The sequence below is a fragment of the Peromyscus maniculatus genome, chromosome 17, assembly GCF_049852395.1.
Source record: "Peromyscus maniculatus bairdii isolate BWxNUB_F1_BW_parent chromosome 17, HU_Pman_BW_mat_3.1, whole genome shotgun sequence".
NCBI lineage: Eukaryota > Metazoa > Chordata > Mammalia > Rodentia > Cricetidae > Peromyscus > Peromyscus maniculatus.
Window position 1 is genome coordinate 32109974 of NC_134868.1, and position 24075 is coordinate 32134048.

General features: G+C 40.7%; 1 protein-coding gene across 3 annotated transcripts in view; it reads left to right on the plus strand.

Annotated features, from left to right (window-relative positions):
• The first annotated feature begins 3614 nt into the window (after nt 1-3614).
• Fgl1 (fibrinogen like 1) overlaps nt 3615-24075 on the plus strand; it is a 33795-nt gene continuing 13334 nt past the window's right edge. Inside the window, exons 1-5 of one of the 3 annotated variants that reach the window (XM_076553484.1) lie at nt 3615-3745; nt 4487-4618; nt 13596-13660; nt 13758-13838; nt 14378-14564. In XM_076553484.1, the coding sequence (XP_076409599.1) occupies nt 13658-13660; nt 13758-13838; nt 14378-14564 (271 nt within the window). In that variant the 5' untranslated portion in view covers nt 3615-3745; nt 4487-4618; nt 13596-13657. The remainder of the gene's footprint in view (nt 3746-4486; nt 4619-13595; nt 13661-13757; nt 13839-14377; nt 14565-24075) is intronic. The other 2 variants (XM_006996672.4, XM_042262701.2) reach the window with 2 other exon arrangements.

Genomic DNA, 24075 nt, shown 5'->3' on the forward strand with positions numbered 1-24075 from the left:
CACCCAGACTGTGTGAAATAAAAATTTTAATTGACATCTGTTAATAGCTACCAATGAATAAAGACCTGATACTTTCCAAAAGGTTACCAACTATATCCACCAGGCATAAGGTACAATGAGGACAACATGGTATATGTTGGGGAGGACTTGAAAGGAAGTGGGAACAGGAGACTTGAAGGGGGAACAGGAGAGCAACAGGAGAAAACAGAGAGAAATGTTGCTTTCTTTCCTTCACATGCAAACTCTAGCTTTAGCTACACGCATGGTATGAAAGCCGGAGAGGAGTTCCTTGGGAGGAATATTGGGGCCAAGAGGAAGAGGAAGGGAAGGAAGGGAAGGTAACGGGTGGTGAATATGAGCAAAATACAAATGAAAATACTACAGCAAAACCCCTCATGTGCTATGCTAACTAAAACAAACCAATAGAATTTTACAAAGAGAACTGTATCCTGGGGCAATACACTCACAGATAGAAGATCAGTTACCTGGGTCTACTTGGCGATAGGACTGAGCGCCGGCTTGTCACTGCTGTAGTTTGAGACGGCAGGAGATGGACAGACTGAAATTCAACCCTCACACTAGGATTTGCTCAACTATCACATACCAGGCAGACATCCAATCCAGAAGGCACAATGCAGGGTCCAGCGGGTTCGGATGACAGCGCCCGGTGTCTGATGTATAAAATGAAGGGTTCCTCGGTGAGGTATTCCAGAAAGAGAAGAAAAGGATTTCTTTGCCACCGCTTAGCTGACTCATCCCAGAGGCAGAGAATCGTGATCTCGAAGGACCCGTACCTTCTGCTCAATGAAAATGTTCTTGGACCAGAGAAATACAGCGAATAGAACCATTTCTTAAAAAGAAAGCCCACAAGATTACCCAGTGTCCTCTGCTCTCTGAGTCTCCTTGTTTGGTTTTTAGTTCAGAGCCACAGGCCACAATGAGCAGGTTTGCTGGGTGTAGTGAGTGGACCACGGGGCCAGGTGGGACCGGAGAAATTTACAGCTACAGCTAGGTAAAAATACATCATCGAGTTAGAAGGCAATTCTCTTTTTTTCTATATTTATACACCAGCTTTTTTTTTTTTTTTTTTTTTTTTTTTTTTTTTTTTTTTTTTTTTTGAGACAGGGTTTCTCTTTGTAGCTTTGCGACTTTCCTGGAACTCACTCTGTAGACCAGGCTGGCCTCGAACTCACAGAGATCCACCTGGCTCTGCCTCCCGAGTGCTGGGATTAAAGGCGTGCGCCACCACCGCCCGGCTATATCAGCATTTCTATTTCACATAGTCCTTGAAAAAGAAAGTATTGAGTCAGTTAGTCTAGAGACTCTAAGAGAGCCACATAAATCCAGCTTCTATGAGATGTGCACCTTAATGACCTCACAGTTTAGTTCAGGGAAGCTTGTTTTAAAACCTGTACACTGGGAGCCAGGCGTAGTGCCGCACGCCTTTAATCCCAGCCCTTGGGAGGCAGAGATGGGTGGATCTGTGTGAATTCGAGGCCAGCCTGGTCTGCATAGTGAGTTCCGGGACAGCCAGAGCTACATAGTGAGACCTCTGTTTCGAAAACAAACCAATAACAACAACAACACAAACAAGCATTGGTGGGGCTGGAGGCGCTCATCTGACGAGAGCCCTGGCTGCTCTTCCAGAAGACCCAGGTTTAATTCCCAGCCCCTGTATGGCAGCTCACAACCTTCTGTAAGTCAAGTCTCTTGGGATCCAACATCTTCTTCTGGCCTCTATGGTCAGCAGTCACACACGTGGTGCACAAACATACATTCAGACAAGACACCCACACATAGCATAAATAGAATTAAAAACCAAAACAAAAACCCATTAAGGCATTGGGCCTGAAGAAACAGCTCCCTCTGTTGGTAGAGTGCTTGTCTGGCAGGCATTAATTACTGTGGCATTGAATGCCTGTAAACCCAGCACCCTGGGAAATGGAGTGGAAGCTGGAGGAACTGCAGTTCCAGGCCAGCCTGAGCTACATGAGATCCTATCAATAAACAGATATTTTTGCCTTAAAGTATGTATCCCAACCTTTCTGTTTCCGGTCCATTGCCTCAACACTGCACCAACCTGCTCCTCTTATTTAATTTTTTTTTCTTACACTTTTCTCAGATCTCAGGTCTGATTCTCATTTCCAAGGTTTTGTACAATTATATAATTTTCACTTTTTTTTTTTTAGAGGTGGGAACAGATTCAAAGTCTTGGGCCATGCTAGATAAGTGCTTTATAACCTTAATAACTGAGCTATAGCACCAACTTCCTCCTTCCCTCCCTGTTCTCCTCTTCCTGATTCCCTAGTAGCCTAGGCTAGCCTTGAACCTGCAATCTTCTTGCCTCAACCTCCTGAGTGCTGATAGTACAGGCTTGTGCCACCATACTCAGTGTTTCTGATCTTTCTTTCTTTCTTTCTTTCTTTTTTTTTTTTTTTTTTTTTTTGGTTTTTCGAGACAGGGTTTCTCTGTGTAGCTTTGCGCCTTTCCTGGAACTCACTTGGTAGCCCAGGCTGGCCTCGAACTCACAAAGATCCGCCTGGCTCTGCCTCCCGAGTGCTGGGATTAAAGGCGTGCGCCACCACCACCCGGCCGTTTCTGATCTTTCTTTATGACTATTCTTCCACTCTGTTCTCCCGCACCCCTCAAAATCTGCAAAATTCCTAGAAATTGCAGTTTGGGGCAGACCTTTACAGGGCATTGACTCTAAATTTGGTTCTCACTGTCTGAATAGCTTTTCCTGGCTTTCTTCTGGGACAGTGACCTGAACTAAGTCCTTAATTGACAGCACAACCTATCTTTCATAGTGAGGTTCATGAATTCAGAGCCAGATTGCCTTTGAGTTCTGACTCCCCTCTTGCTAGCTGTCAAGTCACTTAGACTTCTGGGCCTTATGTCCTCACTTGTAAAACAGACAGTTGATAGGCCAGTAGGACGTTGAAGCTGAGATAATGTAGTTACTGCTGTGGCAAAGGTATGTAGCTCACTGGTAAGATGGGTTCTGAGTATGTGGTAGGCCATGGGTTTGATTCTCAGCATGACCAAAACACAAAGAAAAAAAAATTCTTACTATATTGGGCCTGTAGAAAATGAGGTGGATGTGGTGGTTGTTGCCATTGTCACTACTGTTCCCTCCTGTAACTTTAGAACTTAGTAATTTTTTTTGAATGGAGAGAAAGCAATAAAGATACAAGGAAAACAGTAAGTTCAAAATATCACACTTCACCACAGTGGTTATTATCACATGAGCTTTAAAATTCCATGTTTTCCTTTCAGTGTCAGCAGCTTGAATTCTCTACCATTTCAAATGCTATATTTCCACTTCTCCTGCATGTATAAACCACTTCAGTCTAAATGACATTTTCTCCTTTTTTTTTTTTATCAGGACTAACTTTTCTATCATAACTTCCAAAGCCTTCTAAGTAAATCATAAGAAAGTGTTTTACGGGAAGGTCAAACACAGGTAATGCTTTCACGCGGTCAATGACAAAGGACAGAAGGGAAACAACGCGCGTTTTACTGGAATCTGAGTTAGGAAACAGGGGCAACAGGACAAACAGCAAACAACTGCCTGAGTTACATCAGAACGAAAAGAGGGCGATGACCTGGGTTTCCAGTCTGAAACTGTTACCCAACGTGATTAGTGGAACTGGACCTGGAAAGTAACCTATCACGTGCTAGAAACTGCTGCAGAGGCTTTGAACAGAATGCTTGCTTAGAGGACAGCTGGTGTGTGTCCTCTAAGGTAAGTGTCACAATTCTACAGATCAGACAATGCTTTGGCTAGTGGATAGCCCCACATCCATGGACCTGTGGGCAGCACTGAGGGGACTTTATGGAGTTATAGAAAAAAGAAAGAGAGAGAGAGAGAGGGAGGGAGGGAGGGAGAGAGAGAGAGAGAGAGAGAGAGAGAGAGAGAGAGAGAGAGAGAGAGAGAGGGAGAGAGAGAGAGAAGTGAAGTTGGGAGGGGACACACTGCCGAGGACATGGGGGAACTTAGAGGGGAATGGGAGATGGATAAGATAATATTTCACGTCTTCATGTCTGAACTTCTCAAGAATAAAGAAAAAGGACAATAAAAGATATCAAATAAACTGGCCATTCCATCTTGGTGATTAGAAACCTATGATGGTGAGGTTTTCATACCTATGAAAAATGTGGCCTCTATCCATGTCTTAGCTAAAGTTATACTTTAGCTCCCCTCTTGACAGGTGGCAGGTTATTAACTTTAATATCTATAAGGCAAAACTTCAGATGCGCTTTGATTTTAGGATAGTTAAAGTACAAAATTTTCTGGGTGAGCATAACTATAAAAGGCTGAAACAAGGATATGTAATCTATTAAAAATTTCATGTAATTGGGGGAAGTTGAAAATGTAAGAGTATTGGGGTTTGTCCTTGATTTATATTTTTTTTGTATTCCTTGATTTATTTTTTTGTATTCCTTCCAGTTAAACTGATTTCCTCATGTTGTTTCTGGATTACAGCCAGAATCAACTTTGCCTGTTTCTAATCAAATAATGGAGCAGACAATTTACAAATTCTGACTTCAGTTCGCAGTTCCTGGGAGGTTGTGTCTGGACTGAGCCTAGCTGAGGACTGATTCATTTTGACTGGAGGTAAGTTATTATCTGCGCTCTTGACTGGACTGTTACAATGCTGACTTTTTTTTTCCCATGAGACTGAATGACAGTCACCACAACTTAAAAGAATAACCATGGGCCTTTCAGAGAGACTGGAATGACTGACAATAAAGGAAGGCCTGCAGTTTGGAGGAGAGCTTCAGAATTTAACTAGCTTCCAGTCTCTTTATATTTTGAGAAAGTTGGATGGGAGTTCAAAGTATAACTTTCCATTTCAGCCTATGAAAGAAAAACCAGAACAGACCACGTTGTGATCTGGGTGTCCCAAATGCTTTTCTTTACTTCAGCTATTTGGAGATCAAATACGTTTAGTTTTTTAAAAATATAAATTCTTAATATAAATAACAATGATACAGTTATATTCCATTTTCAGAAAATGAGGGCAAGTTTGGAAAAAGCAACATAGCATAGCAAGAGTCTCTCAGGCTATACTTTTGGGTAAAATTTTAACTGTCTATATGAAGGTTATAGCTCATGTGTAACTTCTAACTTAGAAAGCAGACTTCTTTAAATGACTTTTCCCTTCTTTTAAATGTATTGTTTTTCATTGTGTTGAAAGGTTTCCCCCTACCCTCCCTCTATTCCTCCCAGTTCCTCCCCACCTCCCCTCTCATCTGGATCCCCTCCCTTTCTGTCTCGTATTAGAAAACAAACAGGCTTCTAAGGGTTAATATAATATGATAGAACAAAAACTAACATATCTGAGTTGGACAAGACAAACAAATAGAAGGAAAAGAGCCCAAGAGAAGGCACATGACACAGAGACCCACTTGTTTGCACACACAGAAGTCCCATAAAAACACTAAAGTGAAAGGTGTGTTATGTATGCTAAGGACCTGGTGCAGCCCCATGCAGGTCCTGTGCAAGCTGCCTCAGTCTCTGTGAGTTCATACGAGCTTTGATCATTTTGATTTAGAAGGCCCTGTCTTCTTGGTGTCCTCCATCCCCTCTGGCTCTTCCATTCTCTCTGCTTCCCCCTTTTCAGGGTTCCCTGAGCTCTGAGGGGATGGATTTGATGGTGGCATCCCACTTAGGACTGAATGTTCCAAGGTCTCTCACGCTCTGCATGATGTTTGGCTGTGGGTCTCTGCATTTGTTCCCATCTGCTGCAGGAGGAGGCTTCTCTGACCATGGCTGAGCAAGGCACTGATCTGCTTCACTGTCTGGAGTCCCTTTTTTTAAAATTTATTTTATCTTCTATCCTCTAATAATGGCCCGTTCAGAACATATCATTTAAAAATTTTTGTATGCTACTAACATAATTTGTGTTTTGATTCTATTCATAAAAGGCATGTACTAACCACAGCACATTTTATTTCTAAAGTTAGACATTTTTGCCTTTACGTTTAATATAGCATAATTTGTTAAGTTTTAAAACTGCGCCATGTGGCGGTGGCGCACGCCTTTAATCCCAGCAATTGGGAGGCAGAGCCAGGTGGATCTCTGTGAGTTCGAGGCCAGCCTGGACTACAGAGTGAGATCCAGAACAAGCATCAAAACTACACAGAGAAACCCTGTCTTGAAAAACCAAAAAACAAACAAGCAAACAACAAAAAAACAAAAAACAAAACAAACAATAAAACTGCTAGTCAGAAATAGGGCATGGTGGCACATGCCAGTAACTCAGCATTTGGGAAGCAGAAGGAAGAGGATTATTTTAAATTTGAGTCCAGCCTAGTTGACACTAGAAGTTCCAGGTTAGCCAGAGCTACGAAGAGAGTTCCTCAAAAAAGTCCCACACATAACACCACCCCAACCCTCCACCCCTTGACACACACACACACACACACACACACACACACACACACACACACACACACACACTCTGTCTCTCTCTGTCTCTGTCTCTGTCTCTGTCTCTGTCTCTCTCTCTCTTACTGGGCAATGAATTAAAATTTACGGCCTTAGAACTATTTATTTAGGTTCCGGGAACTGAACCAAGAGCCTTGGCTCATGCAACACATATTCTACTACTGATCTACATCCCCACCCTCCTTAAAATAATTCATATTGAATAATAGAGGCTATCTAAGAGCGGCTATTTGAAAATAGTTTCAAGGGATGATTAATTTTATAATAAATTAAAAGTATTATGATTTATAATTCAAAAATGCCCAAAGCAAAAATACTATAAAAGAAATACAACAGTCATAGCAAATGATAAGAGACAGGGTATTTGATATGATATTAGTATAAACTAGATGTGCAGAACAGAGGATGGTTTACTGTCATAAATAATGAAGACTGGATTTTCATTTAAATTATTTATTTATTTGTGTGTGTGTGTATGTGTGTATGTGTGTGTGTATGTGTGTGTGTGTGAGAGAGAGAGAGAGAGAGACAGACAGACAGACAGAAGCAGACACACACACACAGATGTGATGCATGCAGTTGTGTCTGTGGTTACAGAACAACTTTCTGAGAGTCAGTTTTTTTCCTTCCACCATGAGTCTGGGAGTGGAATAAATTCAGACAGTAGGTATATTAGTTACTTTTCTATCGCTGTGGTAACATCCCATGACCAAGGCAACTAACGGCAGAGTTTATTTGGGCTTCTGGTGCTGGAGTTAGACTTCACGACTGTAAGGCAGAGGCAGTAGGTATAGCTGGAACAATAAGCTGAGAGTTCACATCTGGAAGCACAAACAGGAAGCAGAGAGAGCAAACCTGGAATGGCAAGAGGCTTTGAAACTCCCGAGTTTGTCCCTAGTGACATACCTTCTTCAGCAAGGCCAGACCTTCTAAACCTACCTAACCAATGCCACCAAGTAGGGACCAAGTATTAAACATGCCTGAGACTATAGGGCGACATTCCTCATCTAAACCATCACTCATGGCTTTCTGCAAGTGCTTTATGTGCTAAGCCTTTTCCCTGCCCCAAGGACAGATTTTCAAGGAAAACTCTGTAATACTCAAAAAAATTCTTCCTTAATGAAGTAGATGTTGGGTAGAATTACAAATCAGGGCACAAAATTTAGAAGACAACATATTCCTCATAATGTGTTTGATAGTCACATTAATATAAACCCTTTGAAAAAGATAATGATATTCTGAAATGTCTTTTTATTTAAAGATCTGCCAGACAAGGGATTGCTTTTGAATTGGTAACACTAGTCCACCAAGAGACAGAAACCTGTCAAAATGTTTTCATTGGCATTTACAATTTTTTGTTTGTTTGTTATTTATTTTCTATTATCAGCTTGATAGAGTACAAATTCTTATCCTAATAGTGAAATGTTTCATTGAGGCTTGCTCAGTAATTGAGTAAAACCAAAACTTATTATAAGCCACAGTCATCCTAGGGTCCCCCCTGCTATGTAGCCTCCCTGGTTCTGTGGGTTGGTCTGATTGTTCTTTGCTTTATATCTAGTATCTACTTATGAGTGAGTACATACCATGTTTGTCTTTCTGAGTCTGGGTTACCTCACTCAGGATGATATTTTCTAGTTCCATCCATTTGCCTGCAAATTTCATGCTGTCATTGTTTTTCTCTGCTGAATAGTACTCCATTGTGTATATGTGTATATATATATATATATATATATATATATATATATATATATATATATATCACATTTTCTTAATCCATTCCTCAGTTGATGGGCATCTAGGTTGTTTCAGGTTCTGGCTATTACAAGTAGTGCTTCTATGAACATAGTTGAGCATGTATCTTTGTGGTATGACTGAGCATTCCTTGGGTACATGCCCAAGAGTGTTATGGCTGGGTTTTGAGGTAGATTGATTCCCAATTTTCTGAGAAACCACCATACTGATTTCCACAATGGTTGTACAAGTTTGCATTCCCACCAACAGTGGAGGAGTGTTCCCTTTGCTCTGCATCCTCTCCAACATTGACTGTTATTACTGTTTTTGATCATAGCCATTCTGACAGGTATAAGGTGGTATCTCAGAGTCGTTTTGATTTGCATTTCTCTGATGACCAAGGATGTTGAGCATTTCTTCTTTTTTCTTTCTTTCTTTTTCTTTCTTTTTTTTTTTTTTTTTTTTTTTTGGTTTTTCGAGACAGGGTTTCTCTGTGTAGCTTTGTGACTTTTCCTGGAACTCACTTGGTAGCCCAGGCTGGCCTCGAACTCACAGAGATCCTCCTGCCTCTGCCTCCTGAGTGCTGGGATTAAAGGCGTGCGCCACCACTGCCCAGCTTGAGCATTTCTTTAAATGTCTTTCAGCCATTTGTGATTCTTCTTTTGAGAATTCTCTGTTTAGCTGTTTAGCCCATTTTTCAATACATACTGGATTGTTCAGTATTTTGATGTCTAGTTTCTTGAGTTCTTTATATACTTTTTATTCAATATAGTACTTGAAGTTCTAGCAAGAGCAATAAGACAACAAAAGGAGATCAAAGGGATACAAATTGGAAAGGAAGAAGTCAAACTTTCACTATTTGCAGATGATATGATAGTATACATAAGTGACCCCAAAAACTCTACCAGGGAACTCCTACAGCTGATTAAACTCCTTCAGTAAAGTGGCAGGATATAAGATCAACTCAAAAAAAATCAATAGCCTTCCTATACACAAATGATAAAAGGGCTGAGAAAGAAGTCAGAGAAACATCACCCTTTACAATAGCCACAAATAATATAAAATACCTTGGGATAACACTAACTAAACAAGTTAAGGACCTTTTTGATAAGAACTTTAAATCTTTAAAGAAAGAAATTGAAGAAGATATCAGAAAATGGAAGGATCTCCCATGCTCATTGATAGGTAGGATTAACATAGTAAAAAATGGCAATCTTACCAGAAGCAATCTACAGATTCAATTCAATCCCATAAAAATCCCAACACAATTCTTCACAGACTTGGAAAGAAAAATACTCAATTTCATATGGTGTTTACAATTTTTTAAAAAGATTTATTTATTATGTATACTGTGTTCTGTCTGCATGTATGCCTGCCCACCAGAAGAGGGCACCAGATCTCATTACAGATGGTTGTGAACCACCATGTGATTGCTGGGACTTGAACTCAAGTCTTCTGGAAGAACAGTCAGTGCTCTTGACCTCTGAGCCATCTCTCCAGCCCAGCTTTTACAATTTTTTCTACTAAATATTAATGATAAGCAATATGTCTTTAATTTATAAAACCTTTTCTTTTTTTAATAATTTATTTGTATGTGTGTGTGTGTGTGTGTGTGTGTGTGTGTGTGTGTGTAGATATGTGCATGCCTGCATGTATGTAAGTCAGAGGATCCCAGAAGTGAAGGCTTTAAGATGTTTTTTGGGTTTTCCTTCTCTCATCATGTAGGTCTGAGGGTGTAATGCCTGTCTTCTAGTTTCTTGGCATGTGTTTTTTTTTTTTTTATCATTGAGATATCTTGCTGGTCCCCTAGGCAATATTTATATGTTATGTAATATATAATAATAGTTATATATGCATATCAAATTATATGTTATATACAAATATATATTCCAAAGCACTTTTTATTTACTTGATTTTAATTTTTATTTAATGTTTACATTTTTAAAAAATTTTGCTTTTTTATGTGCATTGGTGTTTTGCCTGCCTGTATGGCTGTGTGAGGGTGTCAGATCTTCTAGAACTGGAGTTAACTGGAGTGAACTGTCATGTGGGTGCTGGGAATTGAACTTGGGTCCTCTGGAAGAGCAGCTAGTGCTCCTAGCTGCTGAGCCATTTCTCCAGACCCCTAATGTTTACATTTTTAAAAAAGCAGTTTTATCAAGTCTATTTTTACCATTCACTGTACTCTCCTCTCCAATTCCTTCCCTATCCCCCAACCACTATTCTCTCCCACCTTTACATGCTCTCTATTTTTTAAAATCCACTAATTTTTCCTAAACCTTCTGCCTCTATGTGCAAGGGTGTGGGACCACCTACTTGAGCGGGGGGAAGCCTCTCAGGGGCCATGTCTGAAGGAAGCTAACTCTCCCCCATCAGCCACCAATTGCCAATAGCTACCCAGCTAACTTTTTCTAAACCTTCTGCCTCTATGTGCAAGGGTGTGGGACTTTGTGACTCCCTCTCCCATCCATGCTTGGACTTGGTCTGAACTCATCTTGCGCAGGGTTTGTGCACACAATCATAGGCTCTATGAATTCATGCCTGTGTGAATGCTCATGTCCAAAAAATACCATTTCAATGTAGTCATCAACTAACCCTGTCTCTTAGAGTCTTTCCTCTTCCATTATTCCCCTGTAGTCCTTTGTTCCATTGTACGGTATTTTCCCACCCTCCAGAGCTCCACTACCAGTGGCCCTTTACTATTTTTTAACATATATGTGCATATATATATATACATATATATACATATATATGTGTTTCTGAAGATATTAAAAACATACACAGATGAGGGAAAGCATGAGATGTTTATCTTTTGGGGGTCTAGGTTATCTCACACAGAATACTTGTTTCCCACTCCATCCATTTGGTTGCAAATTTTCTCATTCAATTTTTCAATAGCTGAATAATTCCGCTATGCAAATGTACCACATTTGCATTAACCATTCATCGACTGGTGGACATCTGGGCTGCAATGAGCATGGCGAACTCCTGTCTTAACATCAGAAGAGTCTTTTGGGTACCTGCTCCAGAGTGATACAGCTGGGTCTTATGGTAGATCTATTGCTAGCTCTTTGAGGAACCTCCTCTCGGGTTTCCACAGTGGCTGCTCCAGTTATACTCCCAGCAGCAGTGAATAAGTGTTCCTCTTTTCAACATTCGTGCCAACATACATTGTCACTCGTTTTCTTTTTCCTCTTTAACTTGGCCATTCTGACTGGAAAAGATGAAACCTCAAAGCAGTTTTAATTTGTATGTCCCCAATGGCTAAGCATGTTGAACACTTAAAAAATGTTTCTCGTCTAAACGTATATTTCACCTTTTGAGTACTCTGTTTAGTTCCATGTTCCATTATTATTTGGGTTGTTTGTTTTCTCAATGTTTCATCTTTTGAGTTCTTTGTACACTCTAGATACTAATTCTCTGTCCAATGTGTAGCTGGTAAAGATTTTTCCCTATTTTGTAGATTGCCTCTTCATTCAAATAATCATGGTCTTTGCCATGGCCTTTTAGTTTCATGGGATCCTACTTATCAATTTGATTGCAATGACTTAGCTTCTGGGACCCTATTTAGAAAGTTCTTTCCTGTATCAATGACCTCTATGAGATTGGAGGTATCAGGTCTTATGTTGAGATTCTTGACTGGTGAGAGGTAAGGATCCAATTTCATTCCTCTACATGTAGCTACCCAGTTTGACTAACATCATTTGTTAAAGAAAGCATCTTTTCTCAAATGTGAATTGTGGGCCTCTTTATCAAAAAAGGTGTCTGTAGGGGCTGGGTTTGCATGTGCGTGTTCAATTCTATTCCATTGATCAATGCCCTTCCCATCCTAGAACCATTTTTATTGACCCCAGGGGAACTGAGAACTTCCCAACTTATAGGTGTGAACTTCAATAATTGTTTAAGTGTTAAATCACTGTGCTTAAACTTTGCTATTCACTAGAATCTCTTGGAAGTCTTCAATCATTCTAGTGCTTACACCTGTAATCCCAGTGTAGGCAGGAAGAGTGCCCCAAGTTCAAGGTTAGCCTGGGAAACAGAGTGAGTTCCAAGCCAATCTGGGCTACTACCACCAATAGACATAGAATTTAATCTTTGGACACAAATGTTTTCTTTGTAAAGCTCCTCACTCTGATCCCAGTGAGTAATGAAATTTAGAAACCATTTATTTTTTTTACAAAAAGGTAGAGAAAGTGACTGATAAGAAAGATTAGCCATTATATGTTCTATCAGAATAAATGGGCCTATAAATAATGCAGCTCACTCAAGCAGGAATTGTACATAAAATTTAAGATTATGCAAATAGTTCCTGCCATTAACTTCTAAAGTTTATGAAAAACTCATCATGTGACCACACCTTGAAGTTATTCTGAGTATGAGCAAAGGTTTTTCAGGTCTGATGTAAAGAGCTTGAGATATAGCTTAGTGGGGAAAACTTGCCTAGATGTACAAGGCTCCTGGGTTTGATTTTTAGCCCTGAAAAAGGCAATCTCAAGAAGTGGAAGCCAGGCATTTGAGGTAGAAGCAGGAGGGTCTTGAATTTGAAGTCAGCCTGAGCTGCATAATGAGACCTTGGAGGAGAGAGAGAGAAGGGGAGGGGGAGAGAAGAAAGGTGGATGAGAAGGGGGAGTGAGAAGGAGGAGAAACAAGAAACAGCAGCTGTAACATTAACTTTCTCCCACAAATTTAATAAAGTAGAACTTAACATTTTACGTTATCATGATTTCTTACATACATATTAAGAAAAAATCAAGATAAAGAGTACAGTATTTGGGAACCAGAGTCTGTGAGTTCAAGGCCATCCTGGCATACATAGGGAGTTCCAGCCCAACCAGGGCTACACATAGTGAGACCCTGTCTCAAAACAAACAAAAGAAAGAAAATAAGGAAGGAAGGAAGGAAGGAAGGAAGGAAGGAAGGAAGGAAGGAAGAAAGAAAGAGAGAAAGAAAGGGAGAAAGAGAGAGAGGAAGGAAGGAGGAGGAGGAGGAAGGAAGGAAGGAAGGAAGGAAGGAAGGAAGGAAGGAAGGAAGGAAGGAAGGAAGGAAGGAAGGAAGGAAACAGTGCACAGCAACCCCCTATTATAACTTTCTTCTTCTAAAAATAAAAATAGTCCTCCCCTTAGAAATTCTACATCATTATCTGGTATTTATTTAGCACATGCATGCCCAGATACCTAAAAGAATTATCTCAGAATTTCTGCAGTATTTTAAGGTGGCTAGGAACCTCCACTTTACAGAACTGGAACACTTTAGTAAGTTGCCTGGAGTCATACAGCTAGGACCTGGCTGAGCCAAAATATGGTCCCAGGTCTTTCTTCCTTTTCCTGTCCTTTTCCACACTCTCACAAAGCAACACATTCGAGCCCTCGATGAAACTGGAACCCCTTTGTGTGTCCGTGTTACTGAGCAGGTTCAACTATTTCTAAGCTTTGATGTGGTTGGCTCCCATCGTTCTGTGGGACAGAAGGCTGAATGGTAAGTAGGGGATACATTTCTGGGTAACCCTCAGGAGCTCTGGGGCTTTATCTGAACCAGTTGAGTCTGGTCTCATGAGGAATTCTTTCCCTTGTAGTTCTTTCAAGTGGGAAGAATGGGGGAGATTCACAGCTTCGTCCTGGTCACCATTGCCCTGATAATGGGCAGGGAAACCTGGGTAAGCCTTTTGTGCAGACTATTATATCTATAAGGCCCACTTAGAGATGGAATTTCTGTTTAATTTCCAAAAAAAAAAAAAACAAAAAAAAAAACAAAAACTATATTAACTTGCTGCCAAGGAATGAAAAAGTTCTGTGGAAACATGTGGCACATAGTAACACTTAAACACTTTAAAAATAAAAATTAGGATTTATAACAAATCAGTGAAATATTTTTAAGCTGTTATTTCTCTTTTCACATGATATCAGGCATTCAAAACTAGCCATGGTAGTTAGTATTGGTCTTGGGCCAATATTGGACATAATTGCCATATACTATCACAATTATCTGAAGGTAGTGTCAATGAACTTGTGTCTCCATTTACCTGTCCCAAAGGACAAAAGATTAACTTACTCAAAGTTCTAGGGAAAATGAAATGACTTTCTGTTGGAAATAGTGTTCTGGCATGGGAGTGGGAGGCAAAATCGGATCAAGGGTTTATCCAGATTATTAGCAACATGTATTTTCCATGAACATGAGATGCACATTGCCTTGCAGGCCCTCGAGAATGCCAACTGTTTGCAGGAGCAGGAAAGGCTCAGAGCTCAGGTCTACCAACTTGAGACTCGGGTTAAACAACTACAGACCGTGATCAAACAGCTCGTGCATGAGAAGGAAGTCCAGTTCCTGGATGAAGGACAGAAGGACAATTTCATTGACCTTGGAGGCAAGAGGCAATATGCAGGTCAGAATGGGTTTACCTTATCTTAACTAGCTGTGGCACACATCCACATGGAATGATGGCATTAGGTATTCAGTGACTTTGGGCTTTTTCTTTGTTCCATTTTGTTTTTTTTTAGTTTTTATTTTCAACTCAGGATCTCACTATATAGCTTAGGTTGGTCTGGTACTTAACTGTCTTCCTGCCTCAGCCTCCATAAGGGCTGGGATTTCAGGTATATCCCTGCCCCACCCATCACCACCACCCTGAGCGTACTTCACATCTTACTAAAAAGCTATGCCTACTCCAATTATAAGCAGCATAACTCATTCCATCAATTTAACTGTCTTCTTCCATATTTTACCCTTTTCTCTCTAGTCTGAGCCCAGAGGGTGTTTGATAAGAATACTAAGTATCTGAGGATTTCTGTATCTCAATAAGAAATCAGGATGACAGATTGTTCAATATTCACCTAAAAATGGCAGATTGTAATTGAGAATATGTTTAAACTTTGTTTTTATGTATGTCTTTCCTCCTTATGTGTATGCAGTTTTCCCTTCTGTTTATTTTGAGCTGTTGTCTAGTCTTGAAATTCAGAGTGGGAGCAATCCTTCTGCTTCAGCTTCCTGAGTAGCTTGGGTCACAGGTGTGTGCTCCCATGCCTGGGGCTCCCTTCTGAAACCCACAGTGAAAAATAAATGAATAGAATAAAAGGATAGGGCTGGGCGGTGGTGGCGCACGCCTTTAGTCCCAGCACTCGGGAGGCAGAGCCAGGCGGATCTCTGTGAGTTCGAGGGCAGCCTGGGCTACCAAGTGAGTTCCAGAAAGGCACAAAGCTACACAGATAAACTCTGTCTCGAAAAACAAAAAAACAAAAAAACCCAACAAAACCAAAAAAGAAAGAAAGAATAAAAGGATAGGAAAAGAATAATCCTCATTTTTAAGGAGTAGTTTTCAAATATGTATATTTAATAGTCTGGCATTTTTCCTTTTGAATAGGCCAACATTTATATCCTAGAAATGAAATGATGTTGAACTGTGAGCACAGTGTAAATACCACGGCACACATCACCGTTCTTGACAGAAAAATGCCTTTTGGTTTCCTATACGTGTGAATGGCTTCTGTAAGAGTGAACAGTGATGGTTAGAAACAAAGAGAATGCTGTCTAGAACTCTTTGTTCACAGCTGTCTCTATGCTGCATATCTACGATGAATTCTAATTCCTCTGTTGAATGTTTCTCTGACTTGATTAGCTGGTCACTGTGTAAGGTTTGCAAGGATATCCAGTGCATTTGAAAGTATTTCTTACTATCTGATAGGATGGATGTTTTGCCTGTGTGCTGTATACATGCTTGGTGTCCATGGAAGCCAGAAGAGGGAGTCAGTCCCTGGGAACTGGAGTTACAGACAATTGTGAGCTGCCCTGTGGATGCTGGGAATTGAAACCCAGTCCTCTTGAAGAGCAGCCAGTGCTCTTAACTGTTGAGCCATCTCTCCGGGCCCAGCCAGTGCATTTTATCTTCCCATGGACTATGAGAGCTTTGAAACATAGTTGATCCTCCTGTTTGCAGATAAAAAAAAATGGGGAATAGATGAGCAAGTATAAACTCAGAAATTTACTGTAACCAAAAGCAGATGTCAAAGACATGCCAATCCTAGGGGAATAAAAACTCCCCATTTTGTGCCTGTAAATGCCTTACTAGGGCGGTGTATTACTTTCCCGTCACTGAGAAAGCACCTGACGAGAACCGATTGAAGGAAGAAGAGATTTATTTTGGTTTAAGGTTTGAGGGGATCCATTCCATCAAGGCAGAGAAAGCATGGCTGCAGGAGCAGGGGACGCCTGGTCACACTACGGCTGTAGTCAGAAAGCAGGAAGGGAAGAGAAATGAGGTGGGGCTGTACACGTCAACCCCATCCCTAGCGACCCATTTTCTTCAGCATGGCTCTACCTCCTAAAGTTCCCCTGTCTACCCAAACAGCGCCACCATCTGGGGACCAAATGCAAAAAGGCCTATGGAGACATTTCACCTTTGAACCACATGTGGGATTTAGAGTTGTGCGAACTATAGAATTTACGCTTCGGTAAAATGCCCACGTTCGCCCGGAAATCTTCTCCCGGATTCTAATCTCTCTATGCTCAAACTGCTTGCCCTGAATGCCTCACCTTCTGCTGCTCAACTGACTTAGTTGAGGTTTCTGTTGCTGTGGTGAAAGCAATTTGAGGAGGACAGAGTTACTGCAGTCTACAGTTCCTCATCACAGTTCATCCCTGGAAGAAGTCAGGGCAGGAACTCAGGCAGGGCAGGAACCGGGAGGCAGGAGCTGCGACAGAAGCTATGGAGTAGTGCTGCTTACTAGATCACTCCCCATGGCTTTAAAAAAAAAAAATACCATTCAGGACCACCTGCCTGGAGGTAGCATTGTCCACAATAGGCTGAGCCCTCCCACATCAATCACCAATCAGGAAAGTGCACAACAGGCATTGCCCATTGGCCAATCTGGTGGGGACATTTTCTCAATTGAGGTTTCTTCTTCCCAAATGACCTTTGCTTTGTGTCAGTGTCAAGTTGACATAAAAATAGCCATTGCAAAAGCATCTTGGTATTTAGAAACTCCCTTCTCCCCCGCCCCCCAATGTTTCCTATGCTCCCCTTTCGAGGTCAGAGAAGGTCAGAGCCATTGGCTTACAGTAGTAAGGATAGGTATAACATAAGGATACCTGGGACTCCAGAACATGAAGCAGAACGGAGGCTATCTCAGGTTAAACACAAAGGGATAGATAGTGTGAAGAAGTCCCAAGGGCAAAGGCACAGAAATTACATTCTAAGAAGAAAACTACAGAGAATATTGGTTAGGACAGTAAATGAAGGCAACATCTACAGGGAATCAGACTCTGTGTGTGTCCTTGGAAGACAGTGATTCCCTGCCATAGCCACTCATTCCAAGTAGCTGGTGCCCTTCTACAGTGCTAATACTTCCCCCAAAATTGAAGGGGCTTGATTTACTCTATTTGCAAGCTAATCAGCTTGCCTGCATGGATCTAGCAGAGGGCTACAGCTCAAGGGTCAGAAGTATTCGTTTCATATTCACATTAATGTCTCTTGTTCTCAAATACCAAGACCCCGTGTGAGCAGTTAATGGGGTCTTGAGTTAATGGGGCTGCATCACAGCTGGACACCCTGAGATTAAGAAACTCTAGTAATTTATAGTGGGTCAAAGGGTGTCTAATCTTCAAAGTAGCTGTTATCTTCATTTTAGTGTATAGCAAACAGAGCAACTGTCTGTCCAGAAGGAGATGTTATCTCGATATCTTTCAAGACTGTCCAAGTGTGCTTTTAAACATAATCTAGAATATAACCTCTGTTGGAAAAAAATGTGTAGAAATGCAAGTGCCCTATGGGGAATTGTCTACAAACATTGCCTACATTCTACTCCAGGCTAATGAATGAAGCATCACTGCAGGCCAGTAGATAATTTATGAATTGTCTGATGGATGTGGATGATACTGTTTAAGGACAGAACCAGGTCAGACTTCTTACCATATTTCCTTCCATAGACTGAGATGGGACAAGATTGTTTGGAGTCACCAAGTAAATGTTCTGTCTTTTGGGTTAATAGTGTATTCTTCATGGTACCCTTTGCATTGGTTGAAGTTTCAGGGCTTGACTGTAATGTGGTCAGGTATTTATCCTGAAACTTTTGCTACCTACCCTATGGTTAGTAGGTCCAAAAGCTGTAGTTTTTGTTTTTTTCTCTTTGGGGGCTTGCCACCCAGCTCCCAAATAAATACACAGAGACTTATTCTTACTTATTAATTCCTAGCCCTAGCTTGGCTTGTTTCTAGCCAGCTTTTCTAACTTAAATTATCCTGTTTCTCTTTAACTACATTTTGCCTCTGGGCTTTTTAACCTTTCTTTATTCTATATGTCTTTCTATCCTTCTTACTCTGGCTGGCTGGCTGGCTGGCTGGGTGACTGGCCCCTGGCTTCCTTCTCTCCTTCTCCCGTTTCTCACTCCTCTTCTTCTTCCCAAGAATTCTCCTCCTATTTATTCTCTCTGCCTGGTAGTCCCACCTATTTCTGTCTCCTGCCAAACAATGTTGTCTAAAGAATGAATTGTAGGAGTCAGCTCAGGGGGAAGAGTAGAACCAAGGAGTTTAGAGCAGAGGAAAGAGGCTCGAGAAAACCTCAGAGGTTCAGGAGGGATGGATAATATTGAGAAATTGACATAAACTTAGTGTGCTCGCTTGAACATGTAAAACAGAAGCATTTAGCATCAGAAAATGGACAAAGTCTGGTTCTGACAGGAGGTTTTTGTTTGTTTGTTTAATTTTTGCATGTTTTCTACTTATTCGTCCTGTCAGTCTCAAAGTTTGTATTATTTAACCAGTATCTCCACAGCCTCTCACCTCCCAGCTTCTGCTAATCACTGTTTTCTTTACTTCTATGTACTCAACTTTTAGAAGTCCTGTCTTAGAGTTTCTGTTGCTATGAAAAAGACACCATGACCACAGCAACTCTTATAAAGGAAAACATTTAGTTGGGGCTGGCTTACAGTTCAGAGGTTCAGTCCATTGCCATCATGGAAGCAAGGCAGCACACAGGCAGACATGGTGCTGGAGGGGCAACTGAGAGTTCTACATCTGGATAGACAGACAGAAGGAAGAGAGTGAGACACTGGGCCTGACTTGAGCACCTAAGACCTCAAAATCCACTCCCCATGACACACTTCCTCCAACAAGGCCACACTTCCCAATAGTGCCACTCCCTATGGGACTATGGGGGTCCTTTTCAAACCATGACAGGTCCCTCGTACACACACACACACCAAAATAAACCCAGTGAGATCATTCAGAATTTGTCTTTCTGTGCTTGATTTATTTCATTTGATGTAATGTCCTCCAGAATCATTTACCTTGATGAAATAGCAGGATTTCTTTCCCTAATTTAAAAGCTAAATATTGGGCTGGAGAGATGGCTCAGTGGTTAAGAGGACCCGGGATCAATTCCCAGTACCCACATGGCAGCTCACAGCTGTCTGTAACTCCAGTTCCAGGGGATCTGACACCTTCACATAGACATATATGCAGGCAAAACACCAATACACATAAAATAAAAATAAATGAATTATTAAAAAAATAAAAGCTAGATATTATTCAATTTCTACCTATACTAAGTTCTCTTCATCTACTCCTGCACTGGTAGACTCAGGTTGATTCTATTTCTTGGCTGTTGTGAATAATAACACAACGAACATGGGAGTGCATATATCTTTTCCACATAGTTATTTCATTTCCTTTATGTGTTCCCATGAGTAAGATGGTTGGATCATGCAGCAGTTCTGCTAAACCTTTCTGATCCCTTATGTACCACATCCACAAAGCCACTGAACAACAGGAGTCAGCTCAGGGAGCCAAGGTAGGATAGAGATGACATTGACGACGGGTGGAGGAAAACGCTATTGGACAGCCCCAAAGGCTCAGGGAAGGATGTTATCAAAAAAGTGAGATGCTAGGTGAGTCGCTTTACCACACTTCTCATTGTCACTATCGCAGCCTCTGCTGTCCCACTGCAAAGTTTCATTGACATCAGAGATCCCCGTAGACACGACTTTGGAGTCAGTTATATCACCATATTCTGCTGTCTTGGGATGATTTTCAGATTCTTAAAATTTAGAAGAGAAAATGGAAACATCATTGTTACTTCCTCTCTGGCCTGAAAGTCTATGGATCCAAATTTAGCTTCCTCTTCTAGAATTAGGTTAATGTCTAATGACTGTCTGTCATTGACTGGCCACCAGTTGACCACAGATTTAGGCAATGTGTAACAGGAGGTGGTTATCATTCCTGGTCGATTTGGCTTTTTTTTTTTTTTTTTTAAAGATTTATTTATCATGTATACAGTGTTCTGCCTGCATGTTTGCCTGCAGGCCAGAAGAGGGCACCAGATGTCATTACAGATGGTTGTGAGCCACCATGTGGTTGCTAGGAATTGAATTCAGGACCTTTGGAAGAGCAGCCAGTGCTCTTAACCACTGAGCCATCTCTCCAGCCCCAATTTGGCTTTTGACTAGGTGCTACAATGGAAGAATTTTATCTTCCTGATCTCAAGGACAAGCAGTTGATTGATGTAAATGAAGAACTGTTATCCTAAATTCTAAACTCAGCTCAAGATTTTGGTCGGGATTGAGCTCTACTACTTCTAGGTAACATAGCAGAAGGAATCAACACAGATATACAGTAGGGATACCTGCATCTGTGTGTACCATAACCCTAACCATAACAGCCAAGTTATGGAATTAGTCTAGGTTCCCATCAACAGATTAATAGAATGTGTTTGTGTGTGTGTGTGTGTGTGTGTGTGTGTGTGTGTGTGTGTGTGTACATATACACACAGAGAATGGATTTTTTTCATCCATAAATAAGAACAAAGTCATGTCAGTCACAGAAGAATTGATGGACCTGAAGATCATCCAGTTCAGGAAAATAAGTCAGATTCAGAAAGACAGACGGTGTATCTTCTCTCAGATGCATATTCTAGAAGTAAAAAGATAGGCATGTAGAAGGGAGGCAGGTGTTATCTAATAGAAGACAGGTGGAGGGGAGAAGAAATTGAGGTGCATATGATAAAAATTTACCACATGAATGTATATGTGAAATATAATGAGAGATTTGAATGTCCATGTGAATACTATGCAAGCTGCTCGTCAACCCACATACAAGGGTCAGATAACGGTGGCAGGCAGGCGAGGTCACACTTGGCACAGGTTTCGAGTAGCCAGTCAAGAGAAGACTGGGGCGTAGGTGCTAAAAATGGGAGTGCTGGGGAGCAGATCCTGGGAAACAACAGGTACCAAGGAATAAAGCAAGAAACCAGTTACTAGAAAGTGAAAATGAAAATGCCAAGGTCAGAGCAGGATCGACTGTGCAAATAGGAGTAAGATAGATAAGTTATGTGTGATAGGTTGTATGGGTGTGTGTTGTGATGATAAGATGAATAGTGGATATTCAAATTGACTGTTTCTGGATATGACAACTAAAACAAATCTAGCAGTCAGTATATCTGCATTTAATATTCTTCATATATGGTCCAGACATGAAGTAAAAGAATAAAATTTAAAATATAGATATGGTTTGATTATACTTTGTTTTTTAACATAGTTGCAAGGACTGACTCACAGTAAATATACAATACAAATTCCAATAAAAATGTAATATAGGGGCTGGATAGATGGCTCAGTAGTTATGAGTGCTCTCTTCGACAGAGAATTTGGGTTCAATTCTCAGCACCCACATGGTGGCTCATGTCTGTTTGTTCATAGTTTCAATTCTAGGGAATGGGATGCCCTCCATAGGCACCAGGCACACACTTAGTACACATGCATACCCATACACACATTAAATAAATCCTTAAAATTAATTTTAAAATGTATATATAACAAAAACATTCAATGTAATATCATATAAAACAATTGATATTGTGCTCTCATCAAAGATTATATTTTTGGTGTCCTTAAATTTAAAAAAGTATTTTCATGCATACGATTTGCATAAATTAGATGTCTTTGTTCTTATTTATAAGTCACTATACTGTTACTAAATTAGTAATTTCCCTGAATTATAATTCATCACATGCTAGCAAACATCTAATTACATACAACCTAGTAATTTTTGCAAATAATGAATAAATCACATATGTGTATAGCATATAATTAAACTATCTTTTTAAGCACATGGGGGATAATGACCTGTGAATTAAAAGTTATTGTATCAAATGCACATTCATTGGTAACAATTGCAACACATTTGTTTGACTGATGATACCTGCCGTTCTACATTGACTTCTATAGAAGCTTCTGGTTTTCGGGGCAGTTTCTCGAGGAAGTATGGGTAGTGAGTGGTTAAGGTGTATTCTTAGACACCTGGTAGAAACTCTAACGGTCCTTTTGCTATCCTTGGGCCCTGGACACATTACTTAACCACTCTCTGTCTCATGTTCCTCCGCATAAAATGGGAATGACAAACCTTTTTTATATCTTTTAAGGATTGAATGAGCTAAGATTTTAAACATAACATTTGGTCTAAAGAAATAATGTTATGCCGGGCAGTGGTGGTGCACTCCTTTAGTCCCCACACTAGGGAGGCAGAGGCAAGCAGGTCTCTGTGAGTTCAAGGTCAGCCTGGTCTACAAATCAAGTTCCAGGACAGCCAGGACTGTTAAACAGAGAAACCCTGTCTTGAAAACAAAAACAAAAACAAACAAGCAAACAAACAAAAAAAAACACAGAAAGAAAGAAAAAAGGAAAGAATACCCATGGACACTACTCTGCCCTTTGCTTTAGAGGAAAGGGCCCACTCAGTCTATGTTACAAGAACGTTGCAATCCCCAATGAGCCAGTATCTTTTCTCCTTCTTCCTTTTCTTCTTCTGTCACCTTGCAGTGAGGATGACTGTGGTGAGGCTAGTTCTGGCATGTCCCAGAATGCTCTGTGGACTGGTAGGTGACCTCTGTTGCTAGCCGTTAAAAACAATTAAGACTGTGAGATACTCCAGGAATGATGGTGCATGTCTGTAAACCCAGCACTGAGGAAACTAAGGCAGGTTAGGAGGTTAAGGATAAACAAACAGTCTAGCGAAAAACAGGACCGCCTGCAATAGATAGTCATACTCCCTCAAAAACCGAACCAAAACAGCAACATGATTTCTGGGGGAAAGGGAGTCCTTTTCAGTCTTGAGCTTCAGCCGCTATTCTGAGGCAATAAGAAAAAAAAATGCTCTAGCTGGGATGTTACTTTATGAAGCTTAAACACACAGTCTTCCTTAAGTGCCTTGCGTTCTGTACAAACTGCTCATGTCAACGACTGTAATGAAGTGTTTGACACTAGTAGCATGTGAGCCTTCAAACATCTCTACCTTAAAAAGTCCTACAAAGGGCTGGAACATGGCTCAGTGCTTAAGGGAACATGTTGTTCTTGAAAAGGACCCGAGTTTGGTGCCCAGCACTCACAACTGCCTATATAACTCCAGCTACAGGGGATCCAATATCCTCTTCTGGCCTATACTCATTCACTCATGCTTATCCCTACTCCCCCACCCCCCGCCACAGATGTACATATGATTTTAAAAACTAGGTAAAATGTTTTAAAAGTCTTATTGGTTCGCATCTTCTCCAACCTGTCCTCTTCTGCCTGTGGGCCAGTGGATTAAGTGGGTTGACATGATTCAAACAAAATATTTAGTTGATATTTTAAAAATTATTTTTCTTTTTTTTTTGGTTTTTCTTTTTTTCTTTTCTTTTCTTTCTTTCTTTTTTCTTTTTTTGGTTTTTTGAGACAGGGTTTCTCTGTGTCACTTTGGAGCCTGTCCTGGATCTCCCTCTGTAGACCAGGCTGGCCTCAAACTCACAGAGATCTGCCTGGCTCTGCCTCCTAAGTGCTGGGATTAAAGACGTGCACTACCATTGCCCAACCTCTTATTTTTAATTTATATGTATGCATGTGTATCTGCCATGTGCATGGGTACCCCAAGAGGAC